The 16,312-nt window shown below is 37.1% G+C and overlaps 1 protein-coding gene across 12 annotated transcripts in view; it reads left to right on the top strand.

The window, feature by feature from the left end:
• KLHL13 (kelch like family member 13) overlaps nt 1-16,312 on the top strand; it is a 415,357-nt gene that overhangs the window by 284,795 nt on the left and 114,250 nt on the right. For 5 of the 12 annotated variants that reach the window (XM_065538060.2, XM_005594435.3, XM_015444082.4 and 2 more), the window contains one exon: nt 10,840-10,913. The exons of 3 other annotated variants lie outside the window; for them this stretch is intronic. In XM_065538060.2, coding sequence (XP_065394132.1) covers nt 10,864-10,913 — 50 coding nt within the window. In that variant the 5' untranslated portion in view covers nt 10,840-10,863. Of the gene's footprint in view, nt 1-5,715; nt 5,926-10,223; nt 10,400-10,839; nt 10,914-16,312 lie in introns of those variants that run through there. 4 more of the 12 variants (XM_074029890.1, XM_045383810.3, XM_065538059.2 and 1 more) reach the window with 3 other exon arrangements.

Genomic DNA, 16,312 nt, shown 5'->3' with positions numbered 1-16,312 from the left:
GAAATGTCTATTTAGATATTTTGCCCATTTCCTTTTCTTTCTTTCTTTCTTTCTTTCTTTCTTTCTTTCTTTCTTTCTTTCTTTCTTTCTTTCTTTCTTTCTTTCCTTCCTTCCTTCCTTCTTTCTTTCTTTCTTTCTTTCTTTCTTTCTTTCTTTCTTTCTTTCTTTCTTTCTTTCTTTCTTTCTTTCTTTCTTTCTTTCTTTCTCTCTCTCTCTCTCTCTTTCTCTCTTTCTTTTCTTTTCTTTTCTTTTCTTTTCTTTTCTTTTCTTTTCTTTTCTTTTCTTTTCTTTTCTTTTCTTTTGATGGAGTCTCGTTCCGCCTCCTGGGTTCACACCATTCTCCTGCTTCAGCCTCCCCAGTAGCTGGGACTACAGGCACCCGCCACCACACCCGGCTAATTTTTTTGTATTTTTAGTAGAGATGGGGTTTCACCATGTTAGCCAGGATGGTCTCAATCTCCTGACCTCGTGATCTGCCTGCCTTGGCCTCTCAAAGTGCTGGGATTACAGGCGTGAGCAACCACACCCAGCCTATTTTGCCCATTTCTTAATTGGATTATTAGATTTTTTTTCTATAGAGTTGCTGAGCTCCTTACATATTCTGGTTATTAATCACTTGTCAGATGGATGGTTTGCATGTGGGAAAAATAGATGCAAATTATCCATCTATCGTTGTCTCTTCATTTTGTTGATTGTTTTCTTTGCTATGCAGAAGCTTTTTGACTCGATGTGATCCCATTTGTCCATTTTTGCTTTGGTTGTCTGTGCTTGTTGGGTATTGATCAAGAAATCTTTGCCTAGACCAATGTTCTGGAGTCTTTCTCCAATGTTTTCTTTTAGAAGTTTCATAGTTTTTGATTTTTGTATATGGTGAGAGATAGGGGTCTAGTTTCATTTTTCTGCATATGGATACCCAGTTTTCTCAGCATGATTTATTGAAAAGACTGTCCTTTCCCTAATGGATATTCTTGGCACCTTTGTAAAAAATGAGTTCATTGTAGATGTATGGATTTATTTCTGGGTTCTCTATTCTGTTCCATTGGTCTATGTGTCTTTTCTTATTCCAGCACCATGCTGTTTTGGTTACTGTAGCTCTAGAGTATAATTTGAGGTGAGGTAATGTGATTCTTCTCATTTTCCTTTTTTTTTTTGCTTCAGGGTAACTTTGGCAATTCTGGTCTTTTGTGGTTCTTATTAATTTTAGGATTATTATTTCTATTTCTGTGAAGAATATCATTGGTATTTTGATAGGGATTACATTGAATCTGTAAATGACATTGGGTAGTATGGACATTTTAGCAATATTGATTCCTCCAATCCATGAAGATGAAATATCTTTCCATTTTGTTGTGTCCTCTTCAATTTTTCATCAGTGTTTTATAGTTTTCATTGTAGAGATCTTTAATGTCTTTGGTTAATTCTTAGGCATTTTCCTTTATATGTGGCTATTGTAAATGGGATTACTTTCTTGTTTTCTTTTTCAGATTGTTCACTTTGACATATAGAAATGCTACTGATTTTTATGTTAATTTTGTATCCTGCAGCTTTACTGAATTTATCAGTTCTAATAGTTTTTGGGTGGAGCCTTTAGGTTTCTTCAAATATTAAGATCATGTTATCTGCAATCGAGGATAATTTGATTTCTTCCTTTCCATTTTGTAAGCCTTTATTTCTTTCTCTTGTCTGGTTGCTCTATCTAGGACTTCCTGTACTATGTTGAATAACAATGGTGAAAGTGGGCATCCATATTTTGTTCCAGATCTTAGAAGAAAGTCTTTTAGTTTTCCCCATTCAATATGATACTAGCTGTGGGTCTGACATAAACAGCCTTTATTGTGGTGAGGCGTATTCCTTGTATACCCAGGTTTTTGAGGGTTTTCTTTTTATCGTGAAGCGATGTTGGATTTTATCAAATACATTTGATTATCAATTGAAATGATCATAAGGTTTTTGTCCTTCCTTCTATTGATATTATATACCACATTGATTGATTTATGTATGTTGAACCATCCTTGCATCCCTGGGGTAAAACTCATTTGATCTTGATGACTGGTCTTTTTAATGTGTTGTTGAATTCAGTTTGCTAATATTTTATGGAGGACTTTTGCATCAATGTTCATCAGATATATTTGGCCATATAGTTTTCTTTCTGTGATGTGTCCTTGTTTGGTTTTGGTATCAGGACAATACTGGCCTTGTAGAATAAGTTTTGAAGTATTCATTCCTCCTCCATTATTTGGAATAGTTTGAGTAGGATTGGCATTATTTCTTCTGGAAATGTGTTTGGTAAAATTCATCAGAGAAGCCATCTGATCCTGTACTTTCCTGTGCTGGGAGACACTTTATTACACTTTCAATCTCATTACTTGTTATTGGTCTGTTCAGGTTTTGGATTTTTTCATGGGTCAGTCAGTAGGTTGTATATGTCTAGAAATTTATTAATTTATTCTCAGTTTTCCAATTTATTGTCATGTATTTGCTCATAGTAGCCATTAATGATCCTTTGAATTTCTGCAGTATCAGTTGTAATGTCTCCTTTTTCTTCTTTGATTTTCTTTATTTGGGTCTTCATTTTTCTTTCTGGTTCGGGGTTTGTCAGTTTTGTTTCTCTTTTCAAAAAACCAACTTTTCATTTCGTTGATCTTTTGTATTTTTTTCATTTCAATGTCATTTATTTCTGCTCTGATCTTTATGATTTCTTCTACTAAGTTTGGGTTTGGTTTGCTTTTTTCTAGTTCTCTAAGATGCACTGTTAGGTTGTTTATTAGGAGTTTTATATCTTTTTGATGTAGGCACTTATAACTATAAACTCTCCTTTTAGTACTGCTTTCACTGTATCTTACAGGTTTTGTATGTTTTTACATTATCATTTGTTTCAAGAATTTTTTGAATTTGCTTCTTAATTTCTTTTTATAAAATCTGCCATGAGAGAACACCTTCTTAATTTCTTCATTGACCCACTGATCATTCAGGAGCATATATTTTAATTTTCATGTGTTTGTAGAGTTTCCAAAACTTCTCTTGTTATTGATTTCTAGTTATATTCTATTGTGGTCAGAGAAGATGCTTGATGTAACTTCAGTTTTTTTGAATGTTTTAAAACTTGTTTTGTGACCCAACATATGGCCTGTCCTTGAGAGTGATCCATATGCTGAGGAGAAGAATGTGTATTCTGTGCTGGTGGATGAAATGTTCTGTAAATTTCTATTAGTTCCGTTTGTTCTATAGTGCAGATTAAGTCCAATGTTTCTTAGTTGATTTTTCAGTCTGGGTGATATGTTCAATGCTGAAAATGGGTTATTGAAGTCTCCAGCTCTGATTGTATTGGCGTCTATCGCTCTCTTTAGGTCTAATATTTACTTTATATGCCTAGGTGCTCCAGTGTTGGGTGCATATATATTTATAATTTTATATCCTCTTGCTGACTTGACCCCTTTATCAATATAAAATGCCATTTTGTCTCTTTATAGTTTTTGTCTTGAAATATGTTTCGTGATATAAATATAACTATCCTTGCTCTTTTTTGGTTTCCATTTGCATGGAATATCTTTTTCCATTCCCTTATTTTCAAACTAAGTATGTCTCTACAGGTTATGTGTACTCTTTGTAGGCAACAGATCTTTGGGTCTTGTTTTTGAAAACTATTCAGCCAATCTATGTCTTTTGACTGTAGGATTTAGTTGTGTAGATTCAATGTTGTAAAGACTTACTCCAGCCATTTTGTTATTTGTTTTCTGGTTGTTTTATGGTCTTCTCTTCCTCCTTTCCTTCCCTCCTGTCTTCCTTTAGTGAAAATAATTTTCTCTGGTTGTATATGTTAATTTTTTATATATCTGATATATGTTTTTTGATATGAGGTTACCATGAGACTTTCAAATAATATCTTATAACTCATTAAACTGTTGACAGCTTAGTACTGATTGTGTAAATACTCAAACAAATAAGCAAAGAGAAAACCAGAGAAAACCAATAAAACTCTACACTTTAACTTCTTCCCCTAGCTTTTAAACTTTTTGTTGTCTCTTTCTTTTCCTTTTGAGACAGCGTCTCACTCTGTCATCCAGGCTGGAGTGCAGTGGTGTGATCTCGGCTCACTGTAGCCTCGAGACCTCCTGGCCTCAAGTGATCCACCCACCTCAACCTCCCTAGTAGCTGGAACTATAGGCATGCGCCACCATGCCTGGCTAGTTTTTGTATTTTTTGTAGAGACAGGGTTTTGCCATGTTGCCCAGACTGGTCTTGAACTCCTGGGTGCAAGTGATCCACCCACCTTGGCCCCCCAAAGTACTGGGACTACAGGCATGAGCCATTGTGCCTGGCCTGATGTTTCTATTTATATCTTGTTATACTGTTTATGCTGTGAAAAGTTGTAATTATATTTCACTGTGTTATAATATTCTGTGTTTTTCAGTGTGCTTATCATTACCAGTAAGTTTTGTACCTTCTGAAGATTTTGTCTTGCTCAATAATATCCTTTTCTTTCAGATTGAGGAACTCCCTTTAGCATTTCTTCTAGGACAGATCTGGTGTTGATGAAATTCCACAGCATTTGTTTGTCAAGGAAGGTCTTTGTTTCTCCTTCATGTTTGAAAGATATTTTTGCCAGATATACTATTCTAGGGTAAAAGATTTTTTTTTTTTCCTGCAACACTTTAAATATGTCATGTCACTCTCTCCTGGCCTCTAAGGTTTCCACTGAAAAGACTGCTGACAGATGTATGGGAGCTCCATTGTATGTTATTTGTTTCTTTTCTCTTGCTGCTTTAGGATCCTTTCTTTGTCCTTTACCTTTGGGAGTTTGATTATTAAATGCCTTGAAGTAGTCTTCTTTGAGCTAAATCTGCTTGATGTTCTGTAACCTTCTTATACTTCAATATTTATATCTTTCTCTAGGTTTGGGAAGTTCCCTGTTATTATCCTTTTGAATAAACTTTCTATCCTCATTTCTCTTTCTACCACTTCTTTAAGGCCAATAACTCCCTGATTTGCCCTTTTGAGACTATTTTTCTAGCTATTGTAGGTATACTTTATTCTTTTTTATTTTTTCTTTGGTTTCTCTATTTTCGAATAACCTATATTCAAGCTCACTAATTCTTTCTTCTCTTTTATCAGTTCTACTGTTGAGAGACTCTGACTCATTCTTCAGTATGGCATTTGTATTTTTCAGCTCTTGTCTGATAAGATTCCGAATTCTTTCTCTGTGTTATCTTTAATTTCATTGAGGTTCATCAAAACAGCTATTTTGAATTCTCCATCTGAAATGTGACATATCCCTGTCTCTCTAAGACTGGTCTCTGGTGCCTCATTTAGTTTGTTTGGTGAGGTCATATTTCCTGGGTGGTCTCAATGTTTGTAGATTTTCGTTGGTGTTTGGGCGTTGAAGAGTTACGTATTTATTGTAATCTTTGCAGTGTGGACTTGTTTTTACTCGTCCTTCTTGGGAAGGCTTTCCAGGTATTTAAAGGGAAATGGGTGTTGTGATCTAAGCCTTTGGTCACTGTGGCTATATTTTCATTAGTGGGCATCCCAAGCCTAGCAATGCTGTGGCTCTTGCAAACTCTTGGAGATACTGCCTTGGTTGTTTTTGCTACGATCCAGAAGAATTCTATGGATTACCAGGCAGAGACTCTTGTTCTCTTCCTCTAATTTCTCCCAAACAAATGGAGTCTCTCTCTCAATCTCTCTCTTTCTCTCTCTCTTTTCTGAATTGTTTAGAGCAGAGGGAGAAGTGACACCAGAACCTCTATGGCAACCACCACTGGGACTGCACTGGGTCCCACCTGATGCTAGCACAGCCCTAGGTCTTGCCCAAGGCTCATGGTAACCACTTCCTGGCTACTGCTTATGTTCATTCAAGGCCCAGGTGCTCTACAATCAGCATGTGGTGAATCCAGCAGCCAGGCTTGTGTCTTTCCCTTCAGCATGGTGAGTTCTCCCTGGCCCTGGGTGTGTCCAGAGATCCTGTCTAGGAGTTAAGGCCTAGAGTCGGAAACCTTAGGAATCTTAACTGGTGCTCTGTTCTACTGTTACTGAGCTGGCACTCAAGTTGAAAGACAAAGTCCTTCCCACTTTTCCCACTCCTTTCCTGAAGCAGAGGAGCCACTCCTTGTAATTATATTTCACTGTGTTATAGGAGCCTTTTCTTACCCCACGGCTGCAATTAGTACTATCTAGCTACCAGTGATGTTCACTCAAGACCCAAGTGCTCCTCAGTCAGCTTGTGGTAAATGCTGCCTGTCCTGAGTCTTTCTCTTCAGGGCAGTGGGCTCCCCTCTGGCCAGGGCAGGTCCAGAAATACCGTCCAGGAGTCAAGGCCTGGAATTGGGGACTGTAGGAGCCTGCTTGGTCCTTTACCCCACTGTGGTCTCTCCATATAGCTACCACATCTAGGAATGTTCTGGGTCACACGTGAAGCCAGCATGGCTCTGAGTCTCACCCAAAACCCACAGTGAGTATTGCCTCGCCACCACTGCTGACTTTTCAGGGCCCAAGGGCCCTTTAATCAGCAGATGATGAATCCTGCTTGGGACTGGATCCTTCCCTTCAAGTCAGCAGGTTTCGTTTTTGCTCAGGGTGTCTGTAGAAATGTCATCTGGGAACTAGGGCCTGGAATGGGGGCTTCAGAACTGTGCCTACTGCCCTAGCCTACTGTAGGTAAGCTAGTATCCAAGTTGCAAGACAAAATCATCTCTTTCCCGTCTGTCCTCAAGTGGAAGGAAGGAGTCTCTCCCATAGCTGTGAACTGTGCTGCCTGGGGTTATGGGAGGACTGATGCAAGCACTCCCTTGGGTGCACCAGCTTGTATCTCACTGGGTCATGTCCACCCCACATCCACTGGCTTTGAGCCCAGCACAACACCAGGACTTGCCTAGGAATTGCAGTCCTAGTGACCTGGACTGCCTTCTCAGTTTATTTAGAATGCCAGAGTGCTTTAGCCCATGGTAGCAGGGCTTGATGGAACTCAGGTTCTAATCACTGGGATAAGCAATTTATCTCTTCCTATGCCTGGTCTAAATGCTCCCTCCATGGTTGTTGGCTGAGTTTTTCCCCTTGTTGCTTACTACTCTGACAGGGTAGCACTGAGTTCCCAAGGAAAGTCCCACCATTACTGCAGTCTCTCTCCTCTAGTGCACAGATTTTCCCTCTGCACAATGTGGCCACGCCACTGCCAGGGGATGGAGGGCGGAGTGGTGTAGGTGATTACAGGCTGCATATCCTACCATCTTCAGGGCCTCTTTCCTTAATATGATGTTAAAACAAGGTATTGTGATCATTCACCTGATTTTTGGTTGTTATGAAAGTTCTTTTAGGTGTAAATAGTTCAATTTCATCTTCCTACAGGAGGGATGATCACTTGAGGCTTCTATTCAGCCATCTTGCTCTGACTGCCTTCACTTGAGTAACATTTCCCAATCTCATCACTTCCCTTGTTACTTAATTGGCTAAATATTCCTACATTGACACTTCTAGTTCCAATCTAAATCTAGATGTAATCTTTTCAATTTTCTGTTAGACACTGTTTGGTGTGTCCTATGGTACATAAATGTGTGTATATCAGACGATTGTTCTCCTTTTTGCAATATTTTTCCTGATTGTCTATGTGCTACCTCACTTGATATCTCCATCCTCATCCCAGTTATTTAAACAGATTTTGTGATTTTGTTTATGATATCCCTATCCCTGTAATATCTATTCATGATCTTTTAGTCAATCAGTCCTAGTTCACTCTGGCTATTCCCATAGACCTTGTCTGGGCTCTTATCTCAGTTCTTGACTCTAGAAGAACTTTCTTAACTGATCTCTAGATATCTAGTCTATCTCTCTTCTATCCCCATATTGGAGCTGTGCTGATTTTCAAATATATATTTGTCTATATATGTGTGTGTGTGTGTGTGTGTGTGTGTGTGTGTATACACACACATGCATATGTATGTTCCCTGGCTAAAAATTTTGGTTAAAGTTAATTCCCAGATAAATTTGATCACATATGTTTACTTCTCCCTTCCTAACTCCATGAAAACGAGCGTAAGATCGTGGAAAAACTCAATAACACAAAGAGAACAGGAGTAGAAGCATTGATAGATGTAAGGTTCTAACTAACTTTTACTTATTGCAATGGAAGTTTCAACTTCAAAATATCTCCTTCTACGTTAACTTCTGAGAGAAACCAGCTAATTCTTCCCATAGAACTCCTAATATTTTAAGATTTGGAGGCACCTGGTCTGTGGAAGGCAGGAATGTGTCATGAGATTGGATACATGAGTTATTTGTTGAAAATCTTTTTGATAAGTGGCTGCAGTTCCATGTTCTGTCACCTACTCCCTGCTCCTTAGGAGACCAAAAAGTTTATTTTCTAGAGAATCTGAATGAGAATGTCCCAGACTCGAAATCCAGGCACAGTATGAGGATTGGTTGAAACAAGAATACTGTGTTGTTCTGTTTTGTGCTTTGTGTATAACAGAGTACATTATAATTTAAATATAACAGATTAATTTACAACGAGCAGAAATTTATTTCTGGAAGCTAGGACATTCAAGATAAAGAGGCTGGCATCTGACAAGGGCCTTCTTGCTGTGTCATCCCATGGCAGAAGTTGGAAGGACAAAAAGAGGCAGAGAGAGAGAGAGAGAGAGGACACACAAGAGGAGGATAAACTTGAACTTGTCCTTTTATAAGGAACGCACTCCCATGATAATGACATTAATCCTTCATGAGGGTGGTGCCCCCATGACCAAACACCTCCTGTTAGGCCCCACCTCCCAACACTGCTGTGTTGAGGTCAAGTTTCCAACACTTGCTTTTTTGGGGGCACATTCAAACCGTAGCGGAGATTAAGAGAAAATTTGCATGCCCAATTTCAGGACCTATATGTTTCATCCTAGATGCAATTAGTGAAACAGGGCATGAGTTATTTAGTTTTACATGATCAGATTTCTAGCAGTCATCTAGATATAGATTTTTCCCTTTTCAACATCTTCTAAATAATTGTATAGTCTAAACATAATTAAAACATTTTAACATCTCAAATTCTCTCATCACTTTAACATGTTTTAGAGAAGGTAAATCAAAGATCAGTTCATGTGAGATTCTGTAAAATATTAATTTCATTTAGCCTACTCAGTTTCTTTACTTGTAATAACAGAATTATAAGCAGAAAAATGATTGTACAAATAAACATAAATGATTTATTTCCTTTTAGAATTATGAAAACCCAATAAACAGAGTATTTTTTCCTCTTCTATTTCTTTTCCTTAAATTCAGGGGCTGGAAGAGGGCTGGTGACAATGAAGAATCCCTCCTCCTGCTTGCTTAATTATTTTAGATCTTCACATAACTTTTTTTTCTTTTTCTTTTATCATTATTTTTTGAGACAGGGTCTCACTCTTCCACCCAGGTTGGAGTGCAGTTCTGTGATCTTGGCTCACTGCAACCTCTGCCTCCTGGGCTCAAGAGATCTTTCCACCTCAGCCCCCTGAGTAGCTGGGACTACAGGCGCGTACCACCATGCCCAGCTAATTTTTGTATTTTTATAGAGGTGGGGTTTTGTCATGTTGTCCAGACTGGTCTCAAACTCCTGGCCTGAAGCAGTCTGCTCGCCTTGGCCTCCCCAAGTGCTGGGATTATAGGCGTGAGCCACTGCACCCAGCCATCATAACTTTATGAACAAACCAAATTGTGTATTATGCATTTTTATCTTCCCAATGTAATAAATTGATTTTATTAACAAGAGATATTTAAGTAGAATATACATTTTGCTTCCCAATATATCTGAAATGAATGGAATAAATACATAAAATATCTCTACCTTCCCAGTGCTATACACTGGCATTACTAAAATGTAAGTATTTTAGATATAGTTCAGTTTACCAAAACTCATCTACTCTTCTCCTACAAAAATAATCACCGAAACAAAAATTCAACCCAGGCCAAGAAAATATTTCTATGCCCTATTTTATGTCTTTCGAATTTCAAAGTACTATACCTTTCTAGCTTATATTTTTTTGCAACCAATTCTAAAATTGTGTTCCCTGTTTATAGACTTCTCAGACCCAAGTCCCCCAGGTAACATGGGAATCAGTGTGTCTGTATCTATGTGGCATGTATTTGCCTCACCTCCCACCTTCTAACTTCTCTTGTCTAACCCAACTTCACACAGACTCCTTAGGTCTTCTGATTCTCAGTTTATTCCAATGTCCTGTATAAATAGTCCCTCTTGTCTGCAGGTGGTATGTTCCAAGACCCCCAGTGGATGCCTGAAACCGGGGATAGTACCAAACCCTATATGTACTTTTTTTTTTTTTTTTTTTTTTTTGATAACTGAGACTGCTACTAAGTGGCCAGCAAGCAAGTGGCATATATAGCATGGATACGCTGCACAAAAGGATGATTAACATCTCAGGTGAGATGCAGCAGGATAGTGTGAAATTTTATCCTGCTATTCAGAATGGTGTGCAATTTAAAAACATGTGAATTGTTTATTTTCAGAATGTTCCATTTAATATTTTTTGAACTGCAGAAGGCCAAACCATGGATAAGGGAGGACTATTCCACTTGGTTGCTTTTCCATGGATAATCATTAGTTACTGATTTCACATGAAATTTAGTCAATAGTATTTAGTGATTCACTATTAAATTTTGTAGAATTTTTACTTTAAGTTTTTTAACTAAGATTCAATTTCTTAATTTTCTTAAGATGTAATATGGACATTAAGTACAGGGGCATACATTTTGCCTTTAATTCAACCATGAAATATATAAAAATATTATAAAAACAGAACAGTTTGAAAACTCTAGTATTAATCTTCATAGTAAATATTGGCTTCTTTTCCTCCTGAACAGGTCATTATCCAACTTTTAGAGGTGATGGATCATCTGCATAGAGGGGAATTGGTTGCTGCAATACTTCGTAACCGGTATATTTATGGAAACAGTTTAACTTATATAATGTCTTTCCTATCTATTTTTATACCTAACATAGCAGGCACTCAATAAATATTTGTTGAATACTTGGTATAAAATAAGTGTTTACTGTATGAATGAATTAGAGAATGACTAAGTGACAAAGAAATCGAATAAAGAGGATGTTAGTGACAATGTGTCTTGAGATAATGAAAAAATAGAGAATATATTTAGAAAATATAACTGATATAAATTATGAACAGCTGGAATACAGTCATTGGAGATATTTATTTGAATTTTCAGTTTTAAAGGCATATCTTTCAATAAATAGAGGTATCCATAGCTTAAGAATAGATGTGCCAACAACACATTTTTAAAAATAGGATTGTCCTGTGATTGTATATATTTATGTTATTTAAAAATCCAGTTAAAACCTTTTCAGGGAGTTACTATGAGATATTTAAAGCTTCTTCTGACACACTAGGATTTTAAATTTATTATTTAAAGAAAAATAGCCTTGTTTTGCAGCTATGACAGAGTCTCTCTTATTCCCAGTAGCTTAATTGTACAGTTTAGGTGAAACATTTGGAATAGTATGTTAGAGTTTTCTGTATCCTGGCTCTGATGCTTACTAGTGGTGTAGCCTTGGGCAAGTTTCGTAGTCATTCTATGCCTCAACTTCCTCACCTATGAAATGGTGTTAATAATAGTACCTACATTGCAGGGTTGTTGTGAAGATTAAATAAGTGTGAAAGGTGGGGGATGTGTGAAAGTGTGTGTGTATGTGTGGAGAGAGAGAAAAAAATGGAGAGCAGGCATGAGTGAGTGAGCTGGGCAGATAGTAAGCAGTATATATAAGCTAGTATGAGGGAACTTTAAAAAGTTCATGGAAAAATGGAAATAAAAGATAAAAATAAAAAACAAGTGTTTCTTAATATAAGCTCCACCCAAATCAAGATGCTTTTGTAAGTGTTGATACCAGCCATTTAGTCTATCTGTAAAGAACTGAGGGCCCTGGGAATTTAACCATATCAGTGATGTCTCTTTTACATTATTAAGTGAAGAAAAATGGGTGCTCTTTAAAGGGTTTTTAAGACTAGGAAACAAAAAGAAGTCAGAAGGAGCCAAATTAGTACTGTAAGAAGGGTGCTTAATGATTTCCCATCAAAACTCTCACAAAATTGCCCTTGTTTGAGAAATGAGCAGAAGCATTGTCATGGTGAAGAAGAACTTTCTGGTGAAGCTGTCTTAGGCATTTTGCTGGTAATGTTTTGGCTAACTTTCTCAAAACACTCTCATAATAAACAGATGATATAGTCCTTTGGCCCTTCTGAAAATCCTCAAGCAAAACGTCTTGATCATCCCAAAATAACTGTTGCTGTGACTTTTGCTCGTGACCACTCTGCTTTTGTTTTGACTGGGTTACTTCTACCTTTTCCTAGCCATTGCTCTGATTGTGCTTGTCTTCAGAATCATACTGGTAAGGCCATGTTTCATTTCATGTTACAATTCTTTGAAGAAATACTTCAGAATCTTGATCCTACTTGTTTAAAATTTTCCATTGAAAGCTCTTTTCTTCTCTGCAGCTGATCTGGGTGTAATTGTTTTGGTACCTATCAAGTGGAAAGTTTGCTCAACTTGAATTTTTCAGTCAGAGTTGTGTAAGCTGAACCAACTGAGGTATCTGTGGTGTTGGGTATCATGTCTGCTGTTATTCATTGGTCCTCTTTAATTAGAGCATGAGCAAGATTAATTTTTTCCTTGCAAATTGATTTGGATCATCTGCTGCTGCGGGCTTCATCTTTAACATCATCTCATTCCTTTCTAAAATGAGTTATCCATTTGTAAACTGCTGATTTCTTTGGGGGCATTGTCCCCATAAACTTTTCATAAAGCATCAACGATTTCACCATTCTTCCACCCAAACTTTGTGAAAAATTTGATGTTTGTTCTTGTTTCAATTTTAGCAGAATTCATGTTTCTTTGATAGGGTCTCTTTTCAAACTGATGTCTTATACTTCTTAGTGCTTCAAACCAGGTCCTGTTCAGGCATGTTATAACACATTACTATGAGTTTATTTTCGTGCAAAAAAATTGAAATCCGTGCACAGTTTTTTTCAAAATACACACTTTGCATGAACTTTTTGAAGATCCCTCATGTTATTCAAATGTAAAAGTGAGATTTTAATTATTTTGAAAATGTAGTATTAGTGTTTTTCAATTCTGACGTATTTTAAAATACAGGCATGTTGTAAGATGTAAAGAAAATGTAGGAAAGGTTGAGGTAAGAAGGGAACATATATAAAGTCACTGTTATTTGACAGATACCATAGAGGGAATTTTTCATAATAATCCCATTAGGGAAATATAATATGAGGGTGCCTGTTTGTTGGAATGTATAAGTAGTTCCCCTTTATCCATGCAGGATACATTTCAAGGCTCCCAGGATGCCTGAAACTGAGGATAGTACCAAATCCAACTGCCATCAATCAGCATATTTCTGCTCATGTCTTCTACTCACAAATATAAACATTTTCCATCTTAACTAAGCACTTATCATGCACTGCGGTCATAACTTGCAGTTTTAGTGTGACAGCAGAACTAGCACGAGCTTCTTCTTCCTTCTCCACAGTTTCACCAACAGAAGATTTCTTTGCTACTGTTGATCTTAGCAACCTCAGCATATGATTTTTTAAAATTAATTTTAAGTTCTGGGACACATGTGCAGGATGTGCATGTTTCTTACGTAGGTAAACATGTGTCCTGGTGGAGGGAGAGCATACTTTTATAAGTCAAGAACTTTGACCCTTTCACTTAAAGGAAACCCTTTATAACTTCTCTTTGACATATCCAAGTCACCAGTATCACTATTCTTGCACTGTGGGCCATTATTAAGTCAAATAAGGGTTTCGTGAACACAAGCACTGAAATACCTCAGCAGTTGATCTGATAACTGAACTGGCTACTAAGTGACTCATGGGTGGGTAGCATTTATAGCATGGATGCTGGTCAAAGACATAATTCATGTTGTGGGTGGGGTGGAGTGAAGTAGGATAGTGCAAGATTTCATCACCTTACTCAGAATTATACATAATTGAAAACTTATAAATTGTTTATTCCTGGAGTTTTCTACTTGATATTTTCTTTAGAATGTGGTTGACCGTGGGTAACTGAAACCAGGGGAAAGTGAAACCATGCATAAGCAGGGACTACTGTACTATCACGTGGGCTAGGGTGGAATATTCACCTTAGGAGCTATAAAATAGACTTGCTCACAGATATAGAAAATAGGGAAATCATAGCAGGGATAATATGTGGCCATGTTGGGTGAAAACAGGAGTAGATCAGAGGATGTTGAATTTATAGCTGCATGTATCAGCAGCTCCTTCTTTATTGTTGCTATGTAATATTTCATTGTTTAAATATACAACAATTTATTCTATCTGTTTTCCTGTTGATAGTCATTTAAGGTGTATCCAACATTTGGCTGTAATGCATAAAACTGTTATTAGGATTCTTGTGTAAAACTTATTTTGGCCACATGCACTCATTTTGTTTAGATTTACAGTATACTGAAGTGGAATTGCTGGGACATAGAGTAAGCTACTGTTGTTTAACGTTTGTAGAAACTGCCAAATGTTTTTTGAAAATAGTTGTATCATTTTATACTCCCACCAATAATAAGTGAGAATCTTTACTAACACTTGATATTGTTAGCTTCTTTAATTTTAGCCATTCTGTGGGTGCGTAGTACTTCCTCATTATGGTTTTCACTCTTCATTTTCCTCATGTTTAATGATATGAATAGGTTTCATATGTTTATTAGCTATTTGGATATATTTTAGAAGCATATGTTCAAGTGTTTTGGCCATTTAAAATGGGTTGTTATTTTATTTTGATTATTAGGAGTTTTTAATTCACTCTGGATATATAGGTGTTTGTACTGTGAATATTTCCTTCCAGTCCATGACTTACCCTCACATTCTGGTATTTGTGTCTTTTGATGAGCAGTAGTTCTTTTTTAAATGAAGTTCAGTTTATCATTTTTCTTCCGTTATGCTTGGTGCTTTTTGTATCTTGCCCAAGAAATCTTTGCCCTTCCAAATTTGAGGCTTTCTTCCAAAAGTTTTACAGTTTTAGTTTTACAGTTTTTTTTTTCTTTACAGTTTTACACATTATAAATGCATTATTGGCCACAAACCAGAGAAGTGAATGTACATACTAGATTCCACATAGGATCTAAGTAATTAATAAGACCACTTTACAGAAGAAAAGTTTGTACTTTTAATTCTAAGCTAGTACCTTTGTAAATGGCAAGGTAACTGAATGATAACTTGAGCTAAATCTGGCATTACAGAGAGACCTAGTCTTATGGCCCCTAGTTTATAACACAATGACTTTTGATTTTCTTCTCTTGTAACTTTTCTTATAAATAAAGCCCCTTTGAAAGAAATATAATTCTGATTCTAAGTAAAGTGATCCAGAACATAGAAAATAATGGGAAGCTGCATAATTCAAATGTCAAAACTTGAGAAAAATGTTGCTTGCATCCATATACAAATTATGGGTCAATTTCAAATTCTAAATACAATAAAACCAAAAACATTCAGAAATATCTGAAAGGGCTCACATCTGGAATCACAACACTTTGGGAGGTTGAGGAGGGTGGATTATCTGAGGTAAAGAGTCCAAGACCAGCCTGGTCAATGGTGAAACCCTGTCTGTACTAAAAATACAAAGAAAATTGGCCGGGTGTGGTGGTGCACACCTCTAATTCCAGCTATTTGGGAGGCTGAGGCATGAGAATCGCCTGAACCTGGGAGGCGGAGGTTGCAGTGAACTGAGATCGTGCCACTGCCTTCCAGCCTGGGCGACAGAGCAAGACTCTGAAAATAAAAAAGAATATATAAAGGGAATAAACTCTTTTTGACTAAGAAAGTTTTATCCCAGCATGAGAATGGTTTAAGATCATGAAAGTTATTCATAGTGGGATTGTAAACTAGTTCAACCATTATGGAAAACAGTATGGCGATTCCTCAAGGATCTAGAACTTAGATGTACCATATGACCCAGCCATCCCATTACTGGGTATATACCCAAAGGATTATAAATCATGCTGCTATAAAGACACATGCACACGTATGTTTATTGCGGCACTATTCACAATAGCAAAGACTTGGAATCAACCCAGATGTCCATCAGTGACAGACTGGATTAAGAAAATGTGGCACATATACACCATGGAATACTATGCAGCCATCAAAAAGGATGAGTTTGTGTCCTTTGTAAGGACATGGATGCAGCTGGAAACCATCATTCTGAGCAAACTATCGCAAGGACAGAAAACCAAACACCGCATGTTCTCACTCATAGGTGGGAATTGAACAATGAGAACACTTGGACACAGGGTGGG

This window comes from Macaca fascicularis, chromosome X (assembly GCF_037993035.2).
Source record: "Macaca fascicularis isolate 582-1 chromosome X, T2T-MFA8v1.1".
Taxonomy (NCBI): domain Eukaryota; kingdom Metazoa; phylum Chordata; class Mammalia; order Primates; family Cercopithecidae; genus Macaca; species Macaca fascicularis.
This window is presented reverse-complemented; position numbering and strand designations above follow the sequence as displayed.